The sequence below is a fragment of the Indicator indicator genome, chromosome 27, assembly GCF_027791375.1.
Source record: "Indicator indicator isolate 239-I01 chromosome 27, UM_Iind_1.1, whole genome shotgun sequence".
NCBI classification, from domain to species: domain Eukaryota; kingdom Metazoa; phylum Chordata; class Aves; order Piciformes; family Indicatoridae; genus Indicator; species Indicator indicator.
The window spans coordinates 13,534,977-13,559,074 of NC_072036.1; the positions used below are offsets into that span (position 1 = coordinate 13,534,977).

Genomic DNA, 24,098 nt, shown 5'->3' on the forward strand with positions numbered 1-24,098 from the left:
TTGTTTGTTTCTTTTTTTTTCCCCAAATGCTGCTCAGAATTAAAAACACAAACTTAGGATTTCTTTGTATTCCCAGTATTTTATTTTTTCTTTTTTTCTTAAAAACATAACTCACCCCCACCCCTGCCCCCAGGCCATTCTCTTCCAGCTGTAATGTTCTTAAACTTACTCTTGAATGTACTGTGATGTCAATAAAGCTCTTTAGTTCAGTTTTTTTTTTTTTTTGGTTAAATGTCTTGCACCTGAATTTTGTCTTAAACTGTAGAAATTCTTTTTTTTTTTTTTTAAAGGAAGAAGGCAGCTTTTTTGCTATAACAAATTTTCCAACTACTTGAAACAAAACAAAACAAAAAAAGATTTTAAGGTAAAATATTTGTCAAAAAACAATTGTAATTTGTGGATGTGAGCTGTTGAGGGATGTAGAAGGAGAAAGAGAAGAGATCTTATTTTTGCTTTGGATCTGTGTAATAGATTTTTAATAACCTTTTGATTTGGACTAGCAAGAAATGTGCTGTGTGTAAAATATGGGTCACTGTCAAACGAGACTGGAGCCCCTTAGGAATATGTGAGTGGTGTGGCAGGGGGAAGCTCTGGAACTCTACCCCTCAGCCAGTTTCCTGGCTGTTCAGGGATGTTACAAGAGCAAGAGTCAGAGTTGGAGCTGTGTGTCTGGAATGGGTTCAAAAGCGGCACTGGGTGCACATCAGGAGCCTGGCAGTAGGTTAGCTCAGTGTTAGTGTGTGGTGACCATTGGAGTTGTGCTTCCTGCAAAGCTGACATGGACTACACAGTAGCTGAAGCTCTGGCTTTATCATCACCATAAAGGGAGAGAGGTCCCCAGTTACCTCTTCAGGAAATGGAGACCTTCTGGCCCTCTACAGCTCCCTGAGAGGAGCTTTGAGCCAGGTGGGGGTTGGTCTCTTCTCCCTAGGAACAAGTGATAGAACAAGAGGGAGTGGCTTCAAGCTGCACCAGGGCAGGTTTAGGTTGCACATTAGAAGAAAATTCTTCCCTGAAAGGGTTCTCAAAGCTGAATGCCCATCCCTGGAGGTGTTTCAGAGAGGCTGATGGACCTGGTTTAGCCCCAGACTTGGCAGAGTTAGAGGATGGTTGGACTGGATGATCTGAAAGGGCTTTTCCCAACGAAACCATTCTCTGATTGCTGTTAGTAACAAGAGTGTGAAATAATAGTAAGTCAAAAACCCAACCCATAATCCACATCTAGGCCAGTGGCTTACAGGAGATGAACTCAGATCCTGGAGATCTGTGCCTAGAAGGTCTGGTGAGGTAGCAGTTGCGAAAGAGATGAAAGGCTTAATGCCACAGTAAGAGCTCTTTGATGGCTCTATCTTCAGAGTCAAAATGAGCCTAGCACAGGCACCTTGCAGTCTGTCTCCATGAGCAGATGAATCCACTGAGCTATACTCAGCACCCAGCTAGGCAGCAGCAGTCCTGCCACTGCAATCCTTCCCATGAATGAGCTGCAGGAGTGAAACTGCTCCAGTGCCAAGAATCCCATTTCCACTCCAGGGTTATTGATCAAGCAAATGGCTGGTGAATACCTGCACGCTTATTTAACAGAGCAATAGGTGATCAGTCATCAATAACATCCACCCCAACAAGGTCCTTCCACCCAGAGTGAGCAGCTGCATCCTAGCAAAACAAGGCAGCACTTGCAGCACTGCTTTGGCTTGCCCGGAGACAAGGATGGATTGGTCTCAGCTGGCTCTTGGCACATGGAAGTCGGTAGCAGCACGGTTCAGGTGCCTCAGGAGGTGTCTTGAGGGTTGGAGAAGCTACAATGAAGCTGAAGAAAAGCTGAGGAATACAGTTACCATGATGCAGTGGATGGGATTTTCAGTTCAGCTTTTTGTTCTGTCTAATAAATAACAAAGACTGTGTATGGAAACCTTTATATACTCTGCCAAGCCCTGGAATTCTGTCACTTCCTGTAAATATGAGAGTTATTTTTTGACACAAATGCACTTCTATGGGCAGCGACTTGTATGCCAATAAAAGGAGCATACTACCTCTGGACTGCACTGTTTCAGGCCTGAATCTTCCTCTACCGCACACCAGGAACTCCAAATATATTGGTTCTGTGGCAGCCTCACAGGCATCAGATCTCTTTGTGTCTTAGTTTCCTGTCCTTGGTTCAGTCTTTAATTCTGCACAGCTGGAGTGGGCTCAGATCACGGGCAGACATCTGTGAAGTGGGAATACTGCCTTTGGGGAAGGTCTCACCTGGGTTGTTGCTCCCTGCCATTGTCTGCTAAGACCTGAAAAATCATTTCAGTGCCCTGCAGGAGAGCAAGGCAGCCACCAGCTGTGGTGTCTTTGAGGCCCTATCTCCTGGGAGAGGGTTGGGCTTGGGCTGCAGCTTTTAACTCTGGTACGTGAAAGTCTGTGTTTAATAATAGAGAAATTGATAACTGCTGGTTTAGCGTTGGGGTGAGGGTTGGACTCGATGACCTTTTCCAGGCCAAACAATTCTGTGCTTCTGGTTTACACCCTGCTTATCCTGGCCGGTCAGGTACTGCCCCTCTGCCTCTATTTCATTGCTTGGTAACTGTATTTTTAAACATCACGGATATAAAAGCAATGGTGGGGGGTGGAAGGGACCTCTGCGGGAAATCCAGGGCAGGATCATCCAGAGTGGGTCCCAGAAGAACACATACAGACGGGTTTGGAATCCATCTGGAGAAGGAGACTCCACAATCTCTACGGCAGCCTGCCGCAGGGCTCAGCACCCCGGCAGGAGAGAGGCTGTTCCTTGTTTGCTATCAGCAGCGTTGCGGTGACAAGCCGCATCGGGACACTGCAGCGGACCCGCACCGCTCCCGAGCACAGCGGGGCCGCCGCGAGGGCCGGAACCAACCTCGCAGGCGCCCGGCCCGGCGCCGGGATCCTGTCGGCAACGCACGCCCGGCGCGGGGGGACGGAACGGAGCCGGACGCGGGAGAGCGGTGGCGCTGATGTGGGGCGGCGGCGGCGGCTGTTCCCTCGGCCCTGTCCTCAGCCGTGCCCTGGGGCGCCGGCAGGCCGGGGCCGTGCTGCTGGGGGCTGCGAGCGGTGAGCAGGCAGGCGGAAGGCGCGGCGGGAGGGCCCTGGGACCTGCCCCTGCCCCGGCCCATGTCGCCTCCCGCAGCTGAAGCCTAACCGGGGGTCTTTCCCTCAGCCCCCCAAGAACAGAGCCCCAGCACCCCCCGCACGCACCGCCTTCGGCCGCAGGTTGCTTCGGGCAGCGCTTCCCTGTGCCCTCCGGCCGGCCTGGGCGCGGATTCCCTGCTCCCGAACCGCAAGAGCAAGCAAACGCGCAAAGATTTGCGTGGTTGGGGTTGTCCCGGAGCGGCATAAAGTGAGCCAGTGGCATGAAGCTTGCCAGTGAGCTCTCATGAACCTGCTCTTTCTGCCTCTGCAGGTGACCAGGCAGGCCTGGGAGGTTCCCTTCAGAACCGCAGCAGGAAGATGCACCTGAGATCCAGCAGCGCCCTGACTGAAATCCACAGCAAGATGTAAGCATCTGAGCCAACCCTGCGTGCCCAGCACCATCATTCTCTGTAGCAATTTGGTTTTGCTTCGTGCCAGGTGAAGCCATTTGTGGCTCTCACAAATGTTTGGTGCAGCCTGGTTTGGGTTTATTCCTTCCTGAGCTGCAAAGAGGTGTACAGCCTTCTGTTCTGGGAGCTGAGGTCACACAGGGTGTCCAGAGCCTGTTTGTTGCTGATCAGGTGTCCAAAGGAAGAGGACTTCTGGCTTTGTTTTCATTTCCTGCAGAAAGTGTTTTCCCATCCTTCAGCTGCCAGCAAACACTTTTTTCTTTTCATGACATTCAGCTTTCATTACTTAGGGTGACTGCAAGGAGGCTTTGCAGCACTTCACGCTCATCAGTGGATCCAGCAGAAATGAAGAAATTCCAGCTCCTGGCCCATAAGTGGTGGGATGAAGAAGGAGAATATTCAGCCCTTCATTCTATGAATGACATCAGAGTGCCATTTATTAGGTATGGCCCTGAGGACAGAGCATGGGCTGGTTCTGCCTGAGCACAGCACAGAAGATTGATAGAATCAGCAATGGCTTGGGTTGGGAAAGCCCTTTGAGACCATCCAGCCCAGACATTCCCTAACTGCCTAGGCTGGTACTGGGTTGGAAGGGACCTCCAAGCTCATCCAGTTTCAAGCCCCTGACATGGACAGGGACACCTTCCACCAGCCCAGGTTGCTCAAGGTCTCATCTGCCCTGGGCAGCCTGTGCCAGTGTCTCCCTACCCTCACTCCCAAGAATTTCTTCCTAATCTCCAGTCTTAATTTGCCCTTCTCAAGCTTGGAGCCCTTCCCTCTCACACCACATCTCTGCCTCTTTGAAGCACCTCTAGGGATGGGGATTCAGCCATCTCCTTGGGCAGCCTGTGCCAGGCTTTGAGAACTTTTTCAGGAAAGAAGTTTCTTCTAATCTCCAAAGTTGACCTCCCCTGGTGCAACCTGTGGCCACTTCCTCTAGTCCTAAAGAAAGAAACCAAATTACCAGTACTTAAGATAACAGCACTTTACATTTACAATGCTGCTTTGTGTTTGGAGGTCTCTTAGATTTTAATTACCCAAAACCCCTCTAAGTCTAAAGTTCACCAGAGCTGCTCTGTTTAATTTTTAGGCACATATAAAGGTGTACCTAAAAGCCAGCCTGGTGTGTGTGCCTCTCATCACAGCCCTTTCCTTTCAGAGATACTCTACTGAGCATGAACAGCAATTACCACCTAGGGAGTCCACTTGCTGGGGTGAAGATCCTGGATGTTGGCTGTGGTGGTGGCCTGCTAAGTGAGGTAAGCAGCTGTGTGCTCTGCTTTCCCTTGGAAAAGGGGTTCCAAGTATCTGAGCTGTTCTGCTGTTACACTGCTTCCTTTCTCCTCCTCCAAGGAGGAGCTCTGCCCTTCATTTTGGAGTGCCAAGTTCGGTTAGCACAGTGCTGGTGGCTCACAGCAAAGGAGGGAGGTGGCAGTGAGACAATCCAGAGTCTCACCACCCTGGTACTGAAGAAATTCCTCAGCTCCAGTCTAACCCTGCTCTGCCTCAGCTTCCAACCAATCCCCCTTGTCCTGTCTCTAGACACCCTGATGAAAAGTCCCTTCCTGTAGGCTCCCTTCAGTTCTTGGAGGTCTTCTCCAGCTGTACTGATTCTTTGCCAAGCCTGTGCCCTTGCAGAGCCTGCTGCCCACCAGGGCTGTGCCAGCTGCTGTGCCTCCCCTCCTGGAGCTGCAGGAGCGATGGCTGCTGGGCTGGAATAACATACATGTGGTCATGTTCTGCAGCCTGTGTCAGTTTCAGGAGAGGTGATGGCTGAGGTGGTAACCTGTGAGTAAGAAGACACTGCAGAAACTTGAGTGACAGCCAAGCCTGCTGCTATCCCAGTAAACATCAGTGTTCAGTTGTCAGCAGTGAGCAAGCCCCAGAGCTGCTCCTGTATTGGGTAACCATTAAAAAGCGATGAGGCTTTGCCATTACAGCTGCATGTTGAGGAGAGCAGTGGCGGTAATCAAATCCAGCCTTGCCTTCCCCCCTTGCATTACTGGCTTGGCTCCCCCCAGCTTTGTTTTCCCTGTCAGGGGGCAGGAGCGAAGCAACTCTCTATTTGCTGTAGCAAAATGGATCCAGAAGAATTTCTTCTCAACATTCCTGCCTATAATTTCCTAGGAAAGTTCAACACCACCTCCCCCACAGCTTTGTACTAAAGGGTTAAACCCTACCTGCCAGATCAGGGCTCAGCATTCTTTGTCTTGTTCTCTGCTGGGTGTTTTCAGCCACTTGCAAAGTTCAGATGCCTTTAAGTGAATTGTTTTCAGGACACTCTGTGTTATTAGCCTTTAGGTAGACTGGGAGCTTCAGTTACTGGAATTGATCCTCTGGAGGACAACATCAGAAGAGCAGATCAGCACAAGTCATTTGATCCAGTCCTGGCCAAGAGAATACAGTACAAGCCCAGTTCACTGGAGGAGATTGTGGAGGAGTCTATGGAAACCTTTGATGTAATTGTAGCTTCTGAAGTAGTGGAGCATGTGGCTGACCTTGAAATGTTTATCAAGTGTTGCTCTCAGGTGTTAAAGGTAAGGGAGTTCTTGCTTTCATTATTGGGAATATTTATCCCCTTTTATTCTCAAGAAAGGTGAAAACTTCTACACCTGCAGTCATTTCTCCTCCTTGAAGTCTGCTCTAGAGGTTCCTTCCATTCTTTGTGATGCAAGCAGCTCTTCCCCAGCTCAGTAACTCAAGTTAGAGGCAATGTGTTTCCCAGCCCTGCCCTACAGCAATGGCAATGGCATTGCCCAGCAATGCAGAGCTGCTTTGCATGCAGACCTGCTGATGTCACCCAGGTGAGAGAAGGGATGGCTGTGAGTCAGGTTGCATCAAAGCTGTCTGTAGGCATGTTTCTGACCCACAGGACTGCAGCTCAGGCATCAGATGTGCTCCTGGCTGGCTTGTGAAGGGTCACAGTTATGCTTTGAGATAATCAGCTGAGGATTTGTTCCTCCTGATGTCACTTAATTTGTGAAGCAGGACTGCAGGCCCTGCACACAAGCAGCAGCTTTCCTTTACTCCTGATTTACCCTTCTGATCACCCAGAGGAACAGAGATGAGTGGAACACAACTCACGTTCAGCCTCCTGGAGACACAGAAGTGATCCTTCATTGCTGCCAAACAGCCTCAGGAGCACTTAGAACTCACTTCTGCCCTGGGTTTTTGACTTGTGATCATTCAGCCAAGCCTAGCAGCAGATGCAGGCAGGGCTGCATGTTTTGGGTTGAGTCAAACCCAAGTGTTTCTCTTCACAATAGATACTGCATATGCCTCAATACCTTTTATTTATCCATTTCCTGGGCAATATGTTACAAGTGACTTTATCACATAGGTTTTGGGGCAAGGAAACAGTTTTCAGACCACCTAAGAGTTTGATTGTGTTGAGCCTTTGATGCCTGCTGAGCCATGTGGTTAAACATTCTATTCTGGGCTGTATTTAAATGATATAGTTGTTAATACCTGTTCTGGGGTGGAATTAGTTCTTAGTCCTGCAGCATGGAGACTTGCAGATAGGCAAATTCTGTTCTTTAGTGCAAAACTTAATTAAGTGTTCTTCTAATTGAACATTTTTATCTTTTAATTAGCCTGAAGGTTCTTTATTCATTACTACCATCAACAAAACACAGTTGTCCTATGTGCTGGGAATTGTGATTGCAGAAAAACTCCTGGGCATTGTACCAGATGGGACACATGAGTGGGAGAGGTTTGTGCCTCCTGAAGAGCTGGAGAACCTCCTGGAATCAAGTAAGTTCCAGGCCAGATGACAGGAGTACAGAGAGGTCTCCAAGATGTTTTAAGCCCCTGCCATCCACTACCCACTGGGCTCTAGCTCACTGTAAAGAAGCTGAAGTCTGAGTGGAGCTCTTCTCTTGCAAAGGCCTTTCCCTGGCACTGTGCAGTGATGCTGTGAGGGACAGGACCAGCCCCAGTTCCTGTGCTGGTGGTTCTTCTGCTCTCCCTGCCAAAGGAGAAGCAGGTGCAGGGCAGTGATTGGATGGGAGGGCTGTTTTCTGCTTCCTTCATCTTGGATATGAAGAAGAAACTTCTTCATTAAAAGGGTTCTCCAAGCCTGGCACAGGCTGCTCAGGGAGGTGGCTGAATCCCCATCACTGGAGGTGCTTCAGAGAGGCAGAGGTGTGCTGAGAGCCATGGTTTAGCCCCAGCCTTGGCAGAGTCAGAGAGTGGTTGGACTGAATGAACTTAAAGGAGTTTTCCAACCCAACCCATGCTATGAAGGGCTTTGCTGTGGCAGTGACTGACAGTATTGAGGACCATCCCTTGCTTCTCTGTCTCCTAGATGGCTTCTCAGTGAAGGCTGTGCAGGGGATGCTGTACAACCCCCTGTGGGGGTCGTGGAGCTGGGTGGGCAGCAGGAGCATCAACTACGCCGTGCACGCCATCAAGCCCCGGGCTCAGGGACAGCACAGTCCAGCAGAAGCCCTGCCAGAGCTGGGAGGTGAACAGCCCTCAGCCACAGCTGGAACTGCTGTGTGATGGAACTGCCACCAGCAACAGAGTTGGACACAGTAAACCCTTCTGTAACTACAAGTTTGGTTGTGTGCATTAATAATGCTGCTGCTCTTTTTGGCCCGATACTGTAGGGCAGTCTCAGAAAAGAACCCACCAAGTGCCATTGTCTCAGGGGTCTCTTCAGACTGGAATGAGCAAAGCTTTTCCAGAGTGAGTACTGTTATCAGAGAGTCATTTTCCAGTTGTTGGATCCTGCCAGTAGCTTGGAGGAAGCTCCTTTATGGAGTGGCACTTTCAGTGCTGGTGGGAGAGCTCAGAGCTCCCCGGAGCTATAACTGAAACCCCACAGTGATGTGTCAGAAATAAACACCTTGGGATTTGAAGTACTCAACTTGTTTTTTGCTGGACCCCTGTGAGATGTGTTACCTTAAAAAAACCCAACCCTGAGACACTCTGGAGGCTGAGCTGCTCAGATTGCCTTGTGGAACACAGGCTGCCCACAGAGGTGGCTGAATCCCTGTCCCTGGAGCTGTTTCCAAGAGGCAGAGATGTGGTGCTGAGGGTTTAGCCCCAGCCTTGGTAGAGTTAGAGAAGGGTTGGGCTGGATGATCTGAAAGGGCTTTTCCAACACAAACCATTGTGTGATTCTGTGAAAGCAAGCTTAGATTTATGTTAACTGGGAAAATCTACTTGATTCTGTTACTCTCTCTCCCCTTTTCCACTGCCTTCTCTGGGGCAGCACTGGGAGGTGAATGATTTGCTCCTTCCTGTCCTGTCTCCCTCACAGCTCACCCCCACCTGTGCTGGCCACTGATTCCAAAGGCAGGTTTTAGGAGAGCTCATCTGCCTCTGAAAGTCAAGCAGTGGCAACAGCTGGGACCTGCATGTCCAGGATCTTTCTCTGCCCTACTAGCAGCTTAGATCCCATCTGTAACAGGATCCCTCTTATCAGCAGTAACACAGCAAGCACTTCCCAGGCAGTGGCAAAAGCTCAGCCCAGCTACCAGCCTGTGACTGCCCAGATTTATCAGGCTGTCTGCCACTGGCTATGGATCTTCAGCCTGAGATTTGCAGCTGCTGCAGCTGAGGGGAAGCAGTTTTCTCCTGTGTCGCTTCAGTGACCTGCTGCAAGAGCTTAGTGGAGCCTCGTGCTGCCAGTGATCAGCGGTGGCATGAAGGGGCTGCTGCTCTCACCTGCCACTCTTATGTCATTACCTATGCATCAGCTTCAGTGTGGAGTGGCCCAAAAGCTGTGGAGAAGGTGCTCAGCCAGCAGCTCCCAAAGGATGAGGGCAAAGGAGTGCAGCAGGTTTTGGAGGGGATTCAGCCACCTCCCTGGGTAGCCTGTGCCAGCCTTCGAGGACCCTTTCAGGGAAGAAGCTTCTTCTAATGTCCAAGTGACAGGATGGGAGGAAATGGCATCAAGTTGCACCAGAGAAGGCTTAGGTTGGGTATTTGAAGTGCAGGGGTGGGGATCCAGCCCTCCCCGGTAAAACACGAAGCCTCTGTGCCTGTGCCGAGGCGCAGCGGCTCAGGGATGTGTCCCCGTGCCTGGCTACCCTGCGGAGCCCCCAGCCCGCAGCGCGGTCACCGGCGCGCCTCTTCGCCCTGAGCTTCGGACAGCGGCTGCCGCTCCGCAGCCTCCCGCAGCCCTCTCACCCCACAGCCGCGGGTGGGACGCGGCTGCCTCCCCGGCCGCAGGCCCAGCCCTCCCCATCCCCTCTCCTCTTCTCCCTCCCTCCCTCCCCAGCGCCCTGCGCAGCCGCGCAGCCACTGCTGAAGGAGCCGGCGGAGCCGCCCAGCGCGGCCCTCCCCGCCGGAACCGCGGCTGGGCAGGGCAGGGCAGGTGGGGGGCTCGTCGGGGGATGCGGGTCGCGGACCCAGCATGCTGTGGGGGGTGGGCCTGGCCGCGCCGCGCTCCTGCGTGGCGGACCTGAGCCGCAACCGCAGCCTGGCGCTGGGCTGGGGCGCGGGGCCCGAGGAGCCGCCGCCCGCTTTCTATGGGGGGGAGATCGTCGCCTTCCCGCTGGCGGGCGGGGGCGGCACCATGGCGGCGCTGGGCTCCGACTCCTGGTGGAAGAAGACTCTGTACCTGACCGGCGGAGCGCTGCTGGCCGCCGCCGCTTACCTGCTCCACGAGCTGCTGGCCATACGGTGAGGCGGCGGCCCGGGGGGAGCTCCGCCCGGCTGCGGCGGCGGTCCGCGGGGGGCCTGCGGCGGGGCCTGCGCCGGGCCGGGCGCTGCCCTGCGGGGAGCGGCGGAGGCTGCGGCGGGGTCTGAGGGGAGAGGGCGCTGGGGCCTGGCTCCTCGCTGCGCCCTGGGTTAGCTGGTTTTGCCTTCCTTAGTTTTTCTGTCACTGTTCGTTTATTCGCGTGGGGGTTTTGCCGTTTATTTACCCTTCGCAGCAGTGCCCTGCAGAGGTGCCCTGCGCTGCCCCCTCCACAGGTGGCCAGAGGTGGCCTCGGGGCCTGGCAGCCCCGGTGCTGGTGCGGTGCGGGGGGCTCTGCCCGCTTCTTGCTGCCCCTGGAGCTGCCCCTGCAGCCCGGTGAGCCAAGGCAATGCCCGATCCGGCTCCGGGTTGAGCCGAGGCTCTGCCTGCTCCCTGCGGCCCCGGTTGGGCTCCGGGTCCCCTGAGCCAAAATCCTGCAGCAATCCCTTAGGGGAGGACGTGTGTTTGTGCTCTGTGTATTTAACACCTCGAGGCATCGTGCACTCGTTCAGGGGTGTGTTGGTTTGGTGGTGGCTGTGTTTTTTTAATTCCCTTTTGGTTTTGACAGGAAAGAGGAAGAGCTTGATTCCAAAGATGCCATCATACTGCATCAGTTCTCGAGGCCTACCAATGGTGTTCCAAGTTTGTCTCCGTTCTGTCTGAAAATGGAAACCTACCTGAGGATGGCTGATTTACCCTACCAGGTACATGGAGCAGCTTCCCTTTCCTGCAGCTTTCCTTTGCACTGCAGCTTGCTAGAACTGCATGAAAAGGCAAAAAGGCTTCCTGTCCCTCCTCCCCCAGGGCAGATGAAAGCATTCAGCTGGTGGCTGTAGGTACCTTTATGTCTCCAGTTCAGTTTGGTGTTTAACCTTCAAGGACAGGGTTTGGGTAATGCTGGTCTGGAACAGCTCTAGATTTAACTGACAAAGCTAAATGAGCATTAGAAGCTAACTTGTCTGGAAATGCTGAAGTGGCAGCATAGCCTGGAGTTTATATCATGTTAATAACAGCCCAGAAATACAGCGTAATACTATTTGGTCTTCGAATTTCACCATGCTGGAGAGACCAAGATTGGACAGTTGCAGCTTCTCATTTTCCTGGAGGGTTTCTCCCAGGAGCAATCCTGGGAAGGCATTCTGGCTCACCTCCTGTCACCCCTGCTTCCCCTCCAGTGCAGGCAGGCAGGGCTGCTGTGAGAGGCTGTGAATACAGGTTCCTTGAGTGTGGCAGGGTGCATCTTGTGCCATCTTCTGCAGAAGTGCCCTCCCTGTGCCTTCTGTTTCTACATTCCTCTAGAGATGAGGTTCTGGGGAGCTCTTGGTGGCATTGCTTTGCAGGCTGCAGTCCAGTTTAAATGCACTGTGAGCTATAATATTGCCTTTAAAAACACAGAAAAGTATTGAAGCAGGACCTGAAGGGACTTTTGTTTGTCTGTATGTTCATTTGCCTTTTCTTTTTTCTTTTTTTTTTTTTTTTCCTTAGAACTATTTTGATGGAAAACTTTCCCCTCAAGGGAAAATGCCTTGGATTGAATACAACCACAAGAAAGTGTCTGGCACTGAGTTCATTATTGACTTCTTGGAAGAGAAGCTTGGAGTGAATTTAAATAAACATCTTGGCCCTCATGAAAGAGCTGTCTCCAGAGCTGTGACCAAAATGGTGGAGGAGCACTTCTACTGGTGAGCTTGCCTGCTGAAGCTGCTGCTGTGTCCTGCACCCCTGCCTGCCTCTGGGGCCTCTTTCCTCTTGCAGGAAGCTTGGGTACCCAAGCCGTCATTCCACACCTCTCCTCACCTTAGGAAACTGCAGCTTCTGTGTGGGGGACAGATCTTGCAAACCCAGACACTAACCAGGGAGGAGGCATTTGAAATCGGTGGGCAGAGCTGGCCTGAGGATGGGCAGAGAAGTGCATGCCTGGCTGTGTATCCTGCTGCCTTTCCCCTGCAGCACACAGAGGAATTTCCCCAAGGGCTGTGTTCCAGCTGCAGTGTGGTAGAACATTCAGCTCTGACTCTCACTGCATTCTCTGCTGTGTGGCTTGGTGAGGTTACACCATGCTGGGTACAGCCTCTGAGGCATCACAGCTGTGCCACTGTACCTCCTGGATAACAACTTTGAACCATCCCTTAGTTACACCAAAATCCAGTCAGGCTTCAGCTGTCTGGGACCAGGACAGCATCACATCTGTGGCTGTGCCTTCACATCCATCCTTGACCCTGCCCTCTTCCCAAGAGGCTTGGGCTTGCTTCATGGTGTCCTCAAGTCCCATGATGAGGAATTGCCCAGAATTACAGAATTGTTTGGGTAGGAAAAGCCCTCTAAGGTCATTGAGTCCAACCTTCAGCATAGGAGCAGCATGGCCACTAAGCCATGTGCCCAGGGGCCATGGCCACACGTTTCCTGAACACACTGTCCCAGTGGTGGCCTTTCTGCAGGTGAAAGTTGATAAAATGAGGCCTCCACAGCAGAGCCCCAGAGTGATTCACCCTGCCCATTGCCAGCAGCATGCAGAGTAGTTGCAGCATAAATAAGTAATGGTGGAGTACATTTATTGAGCAGAGGAGTGAAGTGCATCCTGTGGTGTGCTCTCTCTGGATGGAGTTAATCCTGCTGGCTGGTGAGCATCTCTTCCTGAAGGGTTTTGCTTTTGCTGAGGTCATTTCTCTTCTTCACCAGTTAGTGCCTCTTGCAAGTGGAAATTGCTGCTCTGGCTGGAGCTGAGAGCAGGTCAGGGCACCTCTGCCCCAGGCTGTGGTGCCTGGCAGGGGTCAGCAAGTGAGTCAGTGCCTGTTCTGGTGCTGGGGTTAGAGCATCTCTGAGGTGGGCAGGGCTGGGCTGTAGCTGGTGCTGGAGAAGTTCTTCACTGTTAGGGTTGTGCTGTGTTTCGGTGAGCAGGAGAGAAAGCTGCTGACCTAAATGAGTGTAGGGAGAAGAGCATTTCCTGGCTCAGGCCCTGGGTCCTGGACCCAGTGCAGACCTCTGTCATCTACTGAAGGCTTGTCTTGGGTCACCTCCACTGCTTGCAGTGAGCTGTGGGCACTCAGAAACCAGCAGGGTATGCACAGGGCACCTCGAGTTTGTAGGACCAGCCCTCTGTGTCAGCTGGGCTGAGGACATCTGGTTCTCAGGTCCTTCTGGTGCTAGCATGCTGGGCTCAGTGGCACTGTGGCACTGAGGCCAGGCAGCTCCTGCTACCTGGAGCGTGGCAGTGCCTGGGAGGTGCTGTGTGGCTCTTTGATCTCAGGAGAGGGATCTCAACGTGCTTGATGAGAACTTAAAGCCTTGGGTGTGCAGCTTGACCAAGCTAAGCCCTCAGATTGCTTTAGCTGTGTAGTGAGCACAGCCTGAGGGGTTTATGAGTGTGTGTGTGTGTGCACATGGGTGTATGGACACACAGCTGTGTATTTGCACACACTGGACTCACTTCTTGCTTGATCTTCCCAGAAGTCCATGCAAAACATCCCACAGGCTGAGTGCCTCAGGTACAGGTAAAGCATGGGGTGAGAATCCAGATGAAGCTGACTCTGGGTGGTGTTCAGACCTGCCCTGCATGGAACAAACAGAGTTCAAGTAGAAAGATGTTTAACTAGGTCCAGCCGGTTATAAGAGTCAGCACCTCCCTGCAGGTCTTCAGGGCCAGGCTGGATGAGGCCTGAGCAACCTGGGCTGGTGGGAGGTGTCCCTGCCCAGGGCAGGGGGTTGGAACTGGATGAGCTTTGAGGTCCCTTCCAAGCCAACCCCTTGTGTCTCTCTTGCTGTTAATGGTGCTGGGGTTTGAATGCCACTGGTGGCTCAAAGGCCACAGCTGGTCTAGCAAGTCACACAGCATGTAGGGTTTCTACAGCTGGCTCTGAAATGAATTGGTTCAGATCCTTTTGTATGTCAAGAAGTTCCAGTTTGCTTGGGTTCAGATGAGGAAAATAACTCCCAGCTGACATCCCTGTGCCACCTCCCCTGGCCCTGATCAGGCAGCTCACTGCTGATGAGTCACTTTCTTCATCTCGATTTATGCATTGAGGCCAGAGCTGCTCTTACATTTACCCTCCAGATCTGCTCCACTCCTGCAGCACTGCTCTTGCCCAGACCATTGTTTTATTAATGCCGATGTGCTGGCACAAATGGCAGTGTTAATGCTTCCCAAAATGTCAAACCATGATGTCAGCCTGCAAAGACCAACTGTGGCTTGACATCCTGAGCTGTGCTGCAGCAGGTGATGCAGGCTGATCCAGTTCTGGCCTTGGCAAACCTTTGGCAGTGTCAATAATCTCCCAGTCCGAGCAGAGGGCTGCTGGTGTGCTGAAATGTAGAGAAGCATGTGTTAAGAACACAGATTAAGGAGCCTTGGAATAGAATTATTGTAACAAAGTGCCTGCAAAGGCAGTTTTGGAAGTGCTGTACTGGGCACAGGCTGGAACCTCAGAAGTTCCATCTGAACATGAGGAGGAACTTCTGTAACTGAAGGAGGTGGAGAGAGGTAGTAGAGATGTTCCCAGCCCACCTGGATGTGTTGCTGTGTGCCCTGCCCTGGGTGCCCCTGCCTTGGCAGGGGGGTTGGGCTGGGTGATCTCCAGAGGTCCCTTCCAAGCCCTCCCATTCTGTGCCTCTGTGATTTGTGTGAGTCCTTGCGGGGTGCTGGTCCTGGTGCACCACTTCACTTCTTTTTGCATCCTTCTAGGACTTTGGCTTATTGCCAGTGGGTGGAAAACCTTCATGAGACACAGAAGATGGTTTCACTGTTTGGCCCCTTCAGTGACTTGCTGAAGTGGATCCTCTGCCACCTGACCAAGGGCATCGTGAAGCGGGAGATGTACGGGCACGGCATCGGGCGCTTCTCGGAGGAGGAGATGTACACCCTGATGGAGAAGGACATGAGGACTCTAGCAGGCCTCCTGGGTAAGCTGCTAGAGCCATGTGTGTCCTCTGTGCACAGCCTGCTGCCCACAGCAGCTGCTGGAGTCCCCATCCCTGGAGGTGTTTCAGAACCGTGTGGCCGTGGCATGGTTGATGGCCATGGTGGTGGTGGGTTGCTGGTTGGACTGGATGACCTTAGAGGCCTTTTCCAACCCAAATCATTCTGTGGCTGTATGAAATGGACTGCAAGGGCTCCCTGGCAGCTCCAGCACCTACACAAATAACCTCAGTCTGCCAGTGGATGGAGCCCATGCTGCTGCTGTCCTCCAGTGCCAGGCTGGCAGGCTCTGCACTTGGCTGCATTTGATGGCTGAACAGTTCCTCTGCACTCACTCAAGAACCCTAACATTTAATAACCTGCTGAGCTACAGGCAGCTTCTGCTGGGCACCAGTCTCCTGGGCAGATGGGTAACTGGCCTGGGAGAATTCAATTACAGACCACATCTCACAGAGTTTATAGGACTTCAGGCAGAGGCAGGGACATGCAGCCATAACCTGACCTCTTCAGTGCCACACATCTCACCTGCCTGCACTGTGTGTGGCCTTGGCTCCAGGCCTTGTGCCTGTGGGGGGCAAACAAGGTTATACTGATGGTTCTTTGCAACAGTGGCTTTGAAATGGGATTTTTCTTCCCTGTCTTAGGAAGTTATCCATCTGTGTGTGCTGTGCTGGTCACTTAACACCATCATGGCATTGGGGTGCCCAGACAGGTAAGGAGAACAGTGGTGTGGAGCCGACATGTTCCTCCTCTGGATCAGTCCCAAGCAGCTGCTGTGTGCCTGGCATGGCTCTGATCCCTGCCAGGTAGAAAGCAGGGTTTGGGGATGGAGACTCCCCCTGTGATGACTCATCCTGTCTGTGGCTGTGTCCTCCTGGAGCAGCAGGTCCTTTCTGAGCGGTCCCTGCCATCCTGTCTGATGCACTGGGTTCAGCCTGAACATGTGGTGAGAGAAGGCTTTGGGCACAGCTTCCTTGTGGGTGAGATCAGAGAGCTGCTTTCAGCAAGGGCCTTCCTGACTTTGAGCCATGGTTGAACAGTTTAGGGCTTGCACCAGAAATGGTGGTTTCAGATGGCTGCTGGCTGCAGAGGTGAGGAACCGCAGCAGAACTAGTGGGGGGTGTGCTGCTGGCTGGGATGAGTGGAGGAGCTGACCTGGCCAGTGCAGGCTCTGCACTTGGCCTAGATGCAGAAGTGGTGAGCAGAGGAGAAGCTGAAGTAATGGCTTTCACCTGCTGAACCCTGCAAGCAGCTTCTGAAACATGTTCAGCATCACAGCTCTGCCTCTGAACCAGTGAACCTTTGAGCTGAGTGATCTCAGTGAAAAAAGATCTGCCCCAGGTGTCACCTGAGAGGAGTTCTGTATATTTTTTGAGGCAGAAGTGGCATCCACTTGAGAAATGTTTGCTGTTGTGTTCACAGGTGACAAGAAGTACATCATGGGACCAACTGTTTCCACTGTTGATGCCACTGTCTTTGGGCACCTGGCACAGGCAATGTGGACACTACCAGGGACTCGACCAGAGAGGCTGATCAAAGGTAAGGGAGCTGAAGTGATCTCTGGTGGGAAACTCGTGGTGTCCTTTGCCATGCTGGGACCTGAAGCACCTTCTAAGAACACTGGAAGTCTGCAGCAGCACCTCAGCTGCATTGCAGGCTGCTCTTGCCTTTGCTGTGGCTTTTGGATCCTCTGATCTTGTTTTCTCTTGTTTGTTTTCTCTTTCCTGCTGTACACAGTAATTGCTTCTGCTCCTGCACGTGATCTTTTCCCATTTAACATAGCAAAGATTGACTGTGAGGAGGGAATGCTGAGGAAAGCATCAGAAGCAGAGCAGGGCCACAAGCCAAGCTGTGCTGAGCTGAGTAGTTGGAGGATGGAACTGCTGTTGTCCCACTGAAATTAGAGCCTCTGCTGTTGCTGAAGATGCTGGGCAAGAATAGTTCAGCCTGGCTGTGGAGTCATGAATTGGAAACCAGCACAGCCCTCCCCTCCACACACCTTCCCTTGTTAATATAGGGTGCTGCAGGCATCTGAAAGTGTCTTTGAGCCCTTTGCAGAACAGATATTCCCAGAATGGGTTGGGTTGGAAGGGACCTTAAAGGGCATCCAGTTCCAACCCCCTGCCTTGGGCAGGGACACCTCCCACCAGCCCAGGTTGCTCAGGGCCTCATCCAGCCTGGCCTTGAACACTTCCAGGGAGGAGGCAGCCACAGCCTCCCTGGGCTACCTGTGCCAGGGTCTCACCACCCTTATGGTGCAAACTTTGAGGGGGAAAAAAAAAGGCTCCAGCTGTGGACATCAGTATTGCCTAGACAGTTCTTCCCCTTGGAGTCTGGGGAAGCATGGATAAGATTCTGAAGGATCCATGGATAAAATTCAGAAGGTTCCATGGCTAGAATCCTGGCTGGCTAACAGCTGGTAATAACTAAGTGGTAATGGATGCAAGTAGCTGAGCATGTGGCTGGTTGTGTGCCAGTTCAGCTGCCCTGCTGTGGTGAGTTTCAGGCACAGGCTGCCTTTGCCAGGCTCTTCTTTCTTCGCTGTCCTCTGTGCTTTCCTCCCTGGGCTTGCACACGTGTAGAAGGTGGAGGCTTAGGAGGGAGGGGCAGGGACCGTGCTGCAGTGCGTTTCTGCTGCAGACAACGTTGCCATCTGGTGGTGGAGAGCCCCAGCTCCCTGGGCTTTGTCTTGTGCAGCTGTGGGACCAACTCGGCCTCCACAGAGCAGCTTCCTGCAAACCCAGAGTCTCACTCTGCAAACCTGACCCTGTTAGCATCTTCTCTCCATTGCTTTCTGTAGGGGCTGCATTCAGGATGCTGCTTTTGCTCCATGCATTGATGTTCATCCCAGTGTGAGCCTTCCCGTTGTGTGCAGGTGAATGACACAGGGTGTGAGTTACACAGAGGTTACAAACAGCCTGCTACGAGGAGTGAGTGGATGCTGGCCTTGGGAATCCTCTCTGGAAGGAGGCTGCACCATCTGTGTGCAAGCAGGGCTGAGGTGAGTCAGAGTGGTGCTGGCTGGAGGCACTGACTGCAGCCTGTGGTGCTGTGTTGCAGGGGAGCTGATCAACCTGGCCATGTACTGTGAGAGAATCAGGAGGAAATTCTGGCCAGAGTGGCACCACGAGGATGACAACACCCTGTATGAGTCTGAGGAGAGCAGTGAGGCCAGCAAGACCTACTCCCCTTTGCAGGACTTCAGTTTCTACTCAAGGACAGAAACCTTTGATGAGGAAGGGAACAGCATTTCCCAGACCCCTGACACAGACTACACTGGGCACTCCCTCTTCGACTCAGACGTGGAGATGGATGAGTGCAGGGATCAGGAGCAGGGCAAGTGATGCCTGCCAGCACCTCCCACCTTGCAGACTGGGCTCAGCCTGGTTTGCTTCCTTCTCCAGGAAGAGCCCCATCCTGCTGGACTTGGCTGTCATGTGCTAGCTGGACTGTTGCAACCTTCCTTCACGTGTGTGACTGCTGGGGTGGAACCCAGGGCAAGAGCTCTTCAGAACACAGGGGGTGCAGAGGGCAACAGTTCAAAACCAGATCCCACAAGCAGGTGGGACAGACCTCTGGGAAGTGGAGCCTTTGCTGGAGCTGGTTTGTGTTGATACCTTCACAGGAATGGGTTAAAGACATCAGTGGAAGAGGCTTGACCTGGCCACCTTTCTCCCATGGAAGAAGCTGAGTGCTGTGGTGGAGTTCTGGCAGGGCTGGATCTGCTCTGGGTTCACATGCTGGTGGAGAGCCTTCAGGGAGGGCCTGCTCCCAGGTCCTCTGGAGACACTCAGAGAAGCCAGGAGGAAAACATAGTCCTGTGGGAAGGAGCTTCTTAGTGCTGCTTTTTCTTTGCAGAAGGTTGAAATCACTCCCACAGAGTATCTCCCAAAACTCTTACCTGCAGTGTGTGTGGCCAGGTCTCTGCTGTGGTTTTGAATTCTTCATCAACTAATGATGTTTTACTTCCTGCCACTGACTGCTGCCTGCTCTTGCAAGGCAAGGCTCTGCCATGGAGGTTGGGTACTTTTGGCCTGCTGTGTCTTCACATCAAACCCATGAGGCTTGCAAAGCCCCTTTGGGTGTTCCTAGGTGTGAGATGCTCTCTAACACAAGATGTTGGCCCAAGGCCATGTTGTGGTTGATTGATTGATTTTTATTTTTTTTCCTCCCTCACTGATCAAAATTACAAGCAATAGGGTAGGAGGCACTTGGATGGTCGGAGGAGTGGGTGGGAAGCACCAGGTGTGTCCTGGTGAGGCCACAGCTGGAGTGTAGTGCCCAGTTCTGGGCTCCTCAGTTCAGGAGAGAGTCCAGGTGAGGGCAATGAAGATGCTGAAGGGCCTGGAGCATCTCTGGGGGGAGGAAAGGCTGAGAGCCCTGGGGTGAGCCTGGAGAAGAGCAGCCCCAGAGCTAAAGCGTGGGGGGCAAGAGGCTGGGGTTGGGCTCTTGTCAGTGGTGCCCAGGGACAGCACAGGGGGTAAGGGGCACAAACTGGAACCCAGGAGGCTTCATGTGAACCAAAGGAAAAAATTCTTTGGTGTGAGGGTGCAGAGCCCTGGAGCAGGCTGCCCAGAGAGGTTGTGGAGTCATTTCCTCCGGAGAGCTTCCAACCCCACCTGGATGTGTTCCTGGGCAGCCTGCTGCAGGTGACTCTGCTTTAGCAGGGGGTTGGACTAGAGGATCTCCAGAGGGTTCTTCCAACCCCTGCCATTCTGTGCTAGAGGGTGGGCTGTGGGAAAGGTGCCAAGACTGTGACCCTCTGCCATCTCAGAAGGGATTCCTTTACCCCCCAGCAGAGCTCACTGTTAGCAAAAGGGGGAACAGACCCTGGGATGGAAAGGTCCTACAGATGTGGTTGACTGAAAAACCAACCCCAGCCCCACGTTTGAGCTCTGGGGGGCTGTTCCCATCCAGTCCTGACACTGCCAGTCATACGTTTTGATCTTTCAAACCATGGCAGTGTCCCTCCAGCTCTATGTCCTCTTGGAAAAAGCATTTCCTGCAGTATTTCTGCAGCTGAGGCACAGATCTTCTGTCAGAGCTGTCTGCTGCAGCAGTGGTGCCAGTCTGCTGCTGCTGTCCTTGGAAGGGCTGCCTCCAAGGCTTACAGAATCCTGCCTGCTGGAAGGTGTGTTGTGGGCAGAGTTATGCAGGGCAGCTCCCCAAGGGACACTGCTGGGGCAGGGGAGGATTTCAAGTGGCTCTAGTCCTTACCTTCTATTTGAGTAAGGAGCTGCCTCTTGTTTTCCAACAAGCAGCTTTGGCCCCACAGCTCCAAGTGCTGCAAAGTGAGCAATTGGGCATCTGATGGAAATAAAGCAAACTGCTAACTGCAGAGTGCCCCAGGAACTGGGAGGGGGAGCCACGGAGAGGGCTCTCAGACTGGCACAGGCTGCCCAGGGAAGCAGCTGAATCCCCATCCCTGGAGGTGTTTCTCAGAGGCAGAGGTGTGGTGCTGAGGGCCATGAGGGCAGGTTTAGCCCCAGCCCTGGCAGAGTCAGAGAATGGTTGGACTGGGTGAGCTCAAAGGGCTTTGCCAACCCAAACAGCTCTGTGATTCCTTCCCAGTGGGAGTGCCCTCATGTGAAGTGCTTGCAGCAAAGGTTTCTGCTGCTCCCTCAGGTGTTTGGGGAAGAGGGGGGCCACAGGGGATGGTCAGAGGTATGGAGCACCTCTTCCATGAGGACAGGCTGAGAGGGCTGGGGCTGTTCACCCTGGGGAAGGCTCCAGAGAGACTTTAGAGCAGCCTTCCAGTGCCTGAAGGGGCTCCAGGAGAGCTGGGGAAGGGCTTTTGACAGGGGCGTGACAGGACAAGGGACAATGGTTTGAAAGTGGACAGGGTAGATTTGGCTTGGGCATCAGAACATCATTCCCAGCACTGGCACAGCCACTGACCTGCCCTGCAAGTCCTGCTGGGTTGTGGCAGAAGGGCAGAGAAGCTGTGCTGCTGGCTTGCTTTGAACCTCTCTGAGCAACTAGAGAAGTGCTTGTGTGAGCCTCACTGCCCATGGAGATGCTGTCCCAGGGCACTCTTGTGTGTTGTGCCCTCACCCAGAGTCACAGAATGCTTTGGGTGGGATAGACCTCCAAGATATCCCCTCCAACCACTGACCCAACACCACCATGGCCCCATGGCCACAGGTTTCTTGAACCCCTCCAGGGATGGGGACTCCACCACCTCCCTGGGCAGCCTGTGCCAATCCCTGACCACTCTTGCAGGAAAGAAATTTTTCTTCCTCTCCAACCTAAGCCTCCCCTGGCACAATTTCAGGCCATTTCCTCTTGTCCTGTCCCTAGAGAGAAGCTTGGTTTGTTTCATGCCTGGTCTGCCCTCAAATGCTGTACAGATTTTTTTGTTTTCCAGGTGAACCCTCAGGGTGTGCAGCCCAGGAAGAGCAAAGCAGCTGAGGTGGGTTCAGGGGGAGGGATGCTCCCAGCCCACTGCTGTGGGGGAGGAAATGAAGGCCCAGCCTGCTCCATGAGGCCTCTGCAGCTGCATTCTCCTGTTTGTCATGCACTCCTGTTGGACATTCATTGTTCTAGCACTGTTCCTAGTTTCTGAAGCCATATTTACCACTCCACTGGACTGTACCATAGCTGTGTACTGTGTGGCTCCCTGTACATAGCAACAGCTGTAGAGGTGTTGATGCTGTGTCCTTGGTGTGTAAATTACAACTGATCTAAAATACCTCTCTGCTTCCTGTCCTCCTTCTGAACCTGCCTCTGCTTCCTGGAGGCCTGAGAGCCCTCATCAGGCTGCCCACTCTGACACCCAGCAAGCGAGAGGCTGCAGCTGGCATTCCTCTTCACACAGCCTGGGGAAGCAGCTTGCTGGGAGAGTCATGGAGGGAGAGGGTCGTTTGGGTTGGCAAAACCCTTTCAGAGCATCCAGCCCAACCAGTCTCTAGCTCTGCCAAGGCTGGTGCCAAGCCATGGCCCTCAGCACCACATCTCTGCCTCTGGGAAACACCTCCAGGGATGGGGATTCAGCCACCTCCCTGGGCAGTCTGTGCCAGGCTTTGAGAACCCTTTTGGGGAAGAGATTTGTCCTAATGTCCAACCTAAACCTCCCCTGGTGTGACTTGAGGCCATTTCCTCTCCTCCTGTCACTTGTTTCTAGGGAGAAGAGCCCAACCCCTACCTCACTGCAACCTCCTTTCAGGGAACTGTAGAGACCCAGAAGGTCTCCCCTCAGCCTCCTCCACACTAAACACCCCCAGGCCCCTTAGCTGCTCCTCCCCAGCCCTGTTCTCCAGCCCCTTCCTCAGCTTTGTTGTCCATCCAGCCCCTCAGTGTCCTTCCTGTTGGAGTGAGGAGCCCAGCACTGAGCCCAACGCTCAAGCTGTGGCCTCTCCAGTGCCCAGTCCAGGGGGACAATCCCTGCCCTGCTCCTGCTCCCCACATCCTTGCCAGGAGGCAGTGCTGCAGGTGGGGTGTGAGCAGAGCAGAGGGGCAGAATTCCCTCCCTGTGCTGCTGCTCTCCCTGCTCTGGGTGCAGCTCAGCACACAGCTGCCTGCTGGGCTGCCAGGGACCATTGCTGCCTCCTGGGGAGTTTGTCATCACCTCAGGTCCTCCTCCAGCCTGCCTCACACTGAACCTCCTCCCTGTTTCTGTCCAGACTCAGGGCAGAAAAATTCTTCAAAGTAAAACCAGTTTTAGGGCAAGAAGTTGGAGGCACAGCCCCTGACCAGATCCCTGCTGCTGGCAGGGGCCAGGGCCAGTTGTTAATTCCTTGCACACCCCAAAGCTGTGTCTGTGCTGGGGTTCAGATGCCAACCAAGGTGTCAGTCACCCTGGTCTGCATCTGGTGCCACAGTGCCCTGCAGCAGGAGAGGCCCAGCCCAGCCCCCTCCAGCTGCTCTCTCTATAATCTCCCCTGAGCAGAAGAGCTGCTCCCAGGTGCACTCTCAGCCTGCTGCCCTCCCTGCCAGAGCTGGGGCTACCTGGTGGCATAGGGCCACTGCAGACAGAAGCAAAACAAGCTGTGAGGTAAGGAGAGCTTGTTCCTCTGTGCCCTGTGAATGAAATGCAGCAGATAGCAGTGACTGACTGACACCAGGGATGGCAGCCCCCTGGGTGCCTCCCTCCTGGCTGCTGTTCTCAGCATTTTGGTCCACACCTGCTCCAAACAGGGCCAGTTTTGTTCAGCCAGAGCTCTCCAGGAGGGAATTAAAGTGCTGACCCTTCCCCTGCTGTAAGCCCTTCACCCCCAGCAGGGTGTAGTCAGCAGGGCAACTGTCTAGCCAAGTGCCACAAGCTCTCAGTGACACAGTTCCATCAGCTGGGACACACAGAGTGTTCCTCAGACTGCTGCTGCTGTCTGCCTGCTGCTCCAGCTCCTAGCAGCCATGGGTGAGGAGGCAGAAACAAAGCACAGAATGGTTGGGGTTGGAAAAGCTCTTCAAGATCATCCAGTCCAACCCTCAACATCAACCATGGCCACTAATCCATGGCTCCAGGTGCCATGGCCACACCTTTCTGGAACCCCTCCAGGGATGGGGACTCCACCATCTCCCAGGGCAGCCTGTGCCAATCCCTGACCACTCTTGCAGCAAACAAATTGTTCCTCATCTCCAACCTAGCCCTCCCCTGGTTCACCTTCAGGCCATTTCCTCTCCTTCTATCACCTGAGACTAGGGAGAAGAGACCAACCTCCAGCTCACCCCAACCTCCTCTCAGGGAGCTGTAGAGGGCAATGAGGTCTCCCCTCAGCCTCCTCTTCTCAACTCCAGACATTATATCGATTTCCCCCCTCCCAATTCACTATTTTTCCCCAATTTGCAGAGAGCTCTGAGCACACTTTGCTCTCCCATGGTTTTAAATTGCACATTTGGGGCTTTCTGATTAATGTTCTCCCTTTATGCAAGTTACAAATGATCTTTCCTACCTCTGATCAAGATCTTTTAGCCACCAGCCGGGCATAAAGTGCCGGGG

At 53.3% G+C, this 24,098-nt stretch overlaps 2 protein-coding genes across 2 annotated transcripts; both read left to right on the plus strand.

Moving 5' to 3' along the window:
* The first annotated feature begins 2,975 nt into the window (after positions 1–2,975).
* COQ3 (coenzyme Q3, methyltransferase) lies at positions 2,976–8,096 on the plus strand. Its single transcript, XM_054393038.1, has 7 exons — positions 2,976–3,072; positions 3,422–3,515; positions 3,851–4,003; positions 4,720–4,819; positions 5,855–6,097; positions 7,154–7,313; positions 7,867–8,096. The coding sequence occupies exons 1-7, from the start codon at positions 2,976–2,978 to the stop codon at positions 8,061–8,063; spliced, it is 1,044 nt and encodes a 347-aa protein (XP_054249013.1). The 3' UTR covers positions 8,064–8,096.
* A 1,828-nt stretch (positions 8,097–9,924) lies between these two features.
* On the plus strand, positions 9,925–18,504 carry FAXC (failed axon connections homolog, metaxin like GST domain containing). Its single transcript, XM_054393168.1, has 6 exons — positions 9,925–10,193; positions 10,817–10,952; positions 11,734–11,930; positions 14,927–15,144; positions 16,583–16,699; positions 18,221–18,504. Exons 1-6 carry the CDS (start codon positions 9,925–9,927, stop codon positions 18,502–18,504), a joined length of 1,221 nt encoding a protein of 406 aa, XP_054249143.1.
* The last annotated feature ends 5,594 nt before the right edge of the window (positions 18,505–24,098 follow it).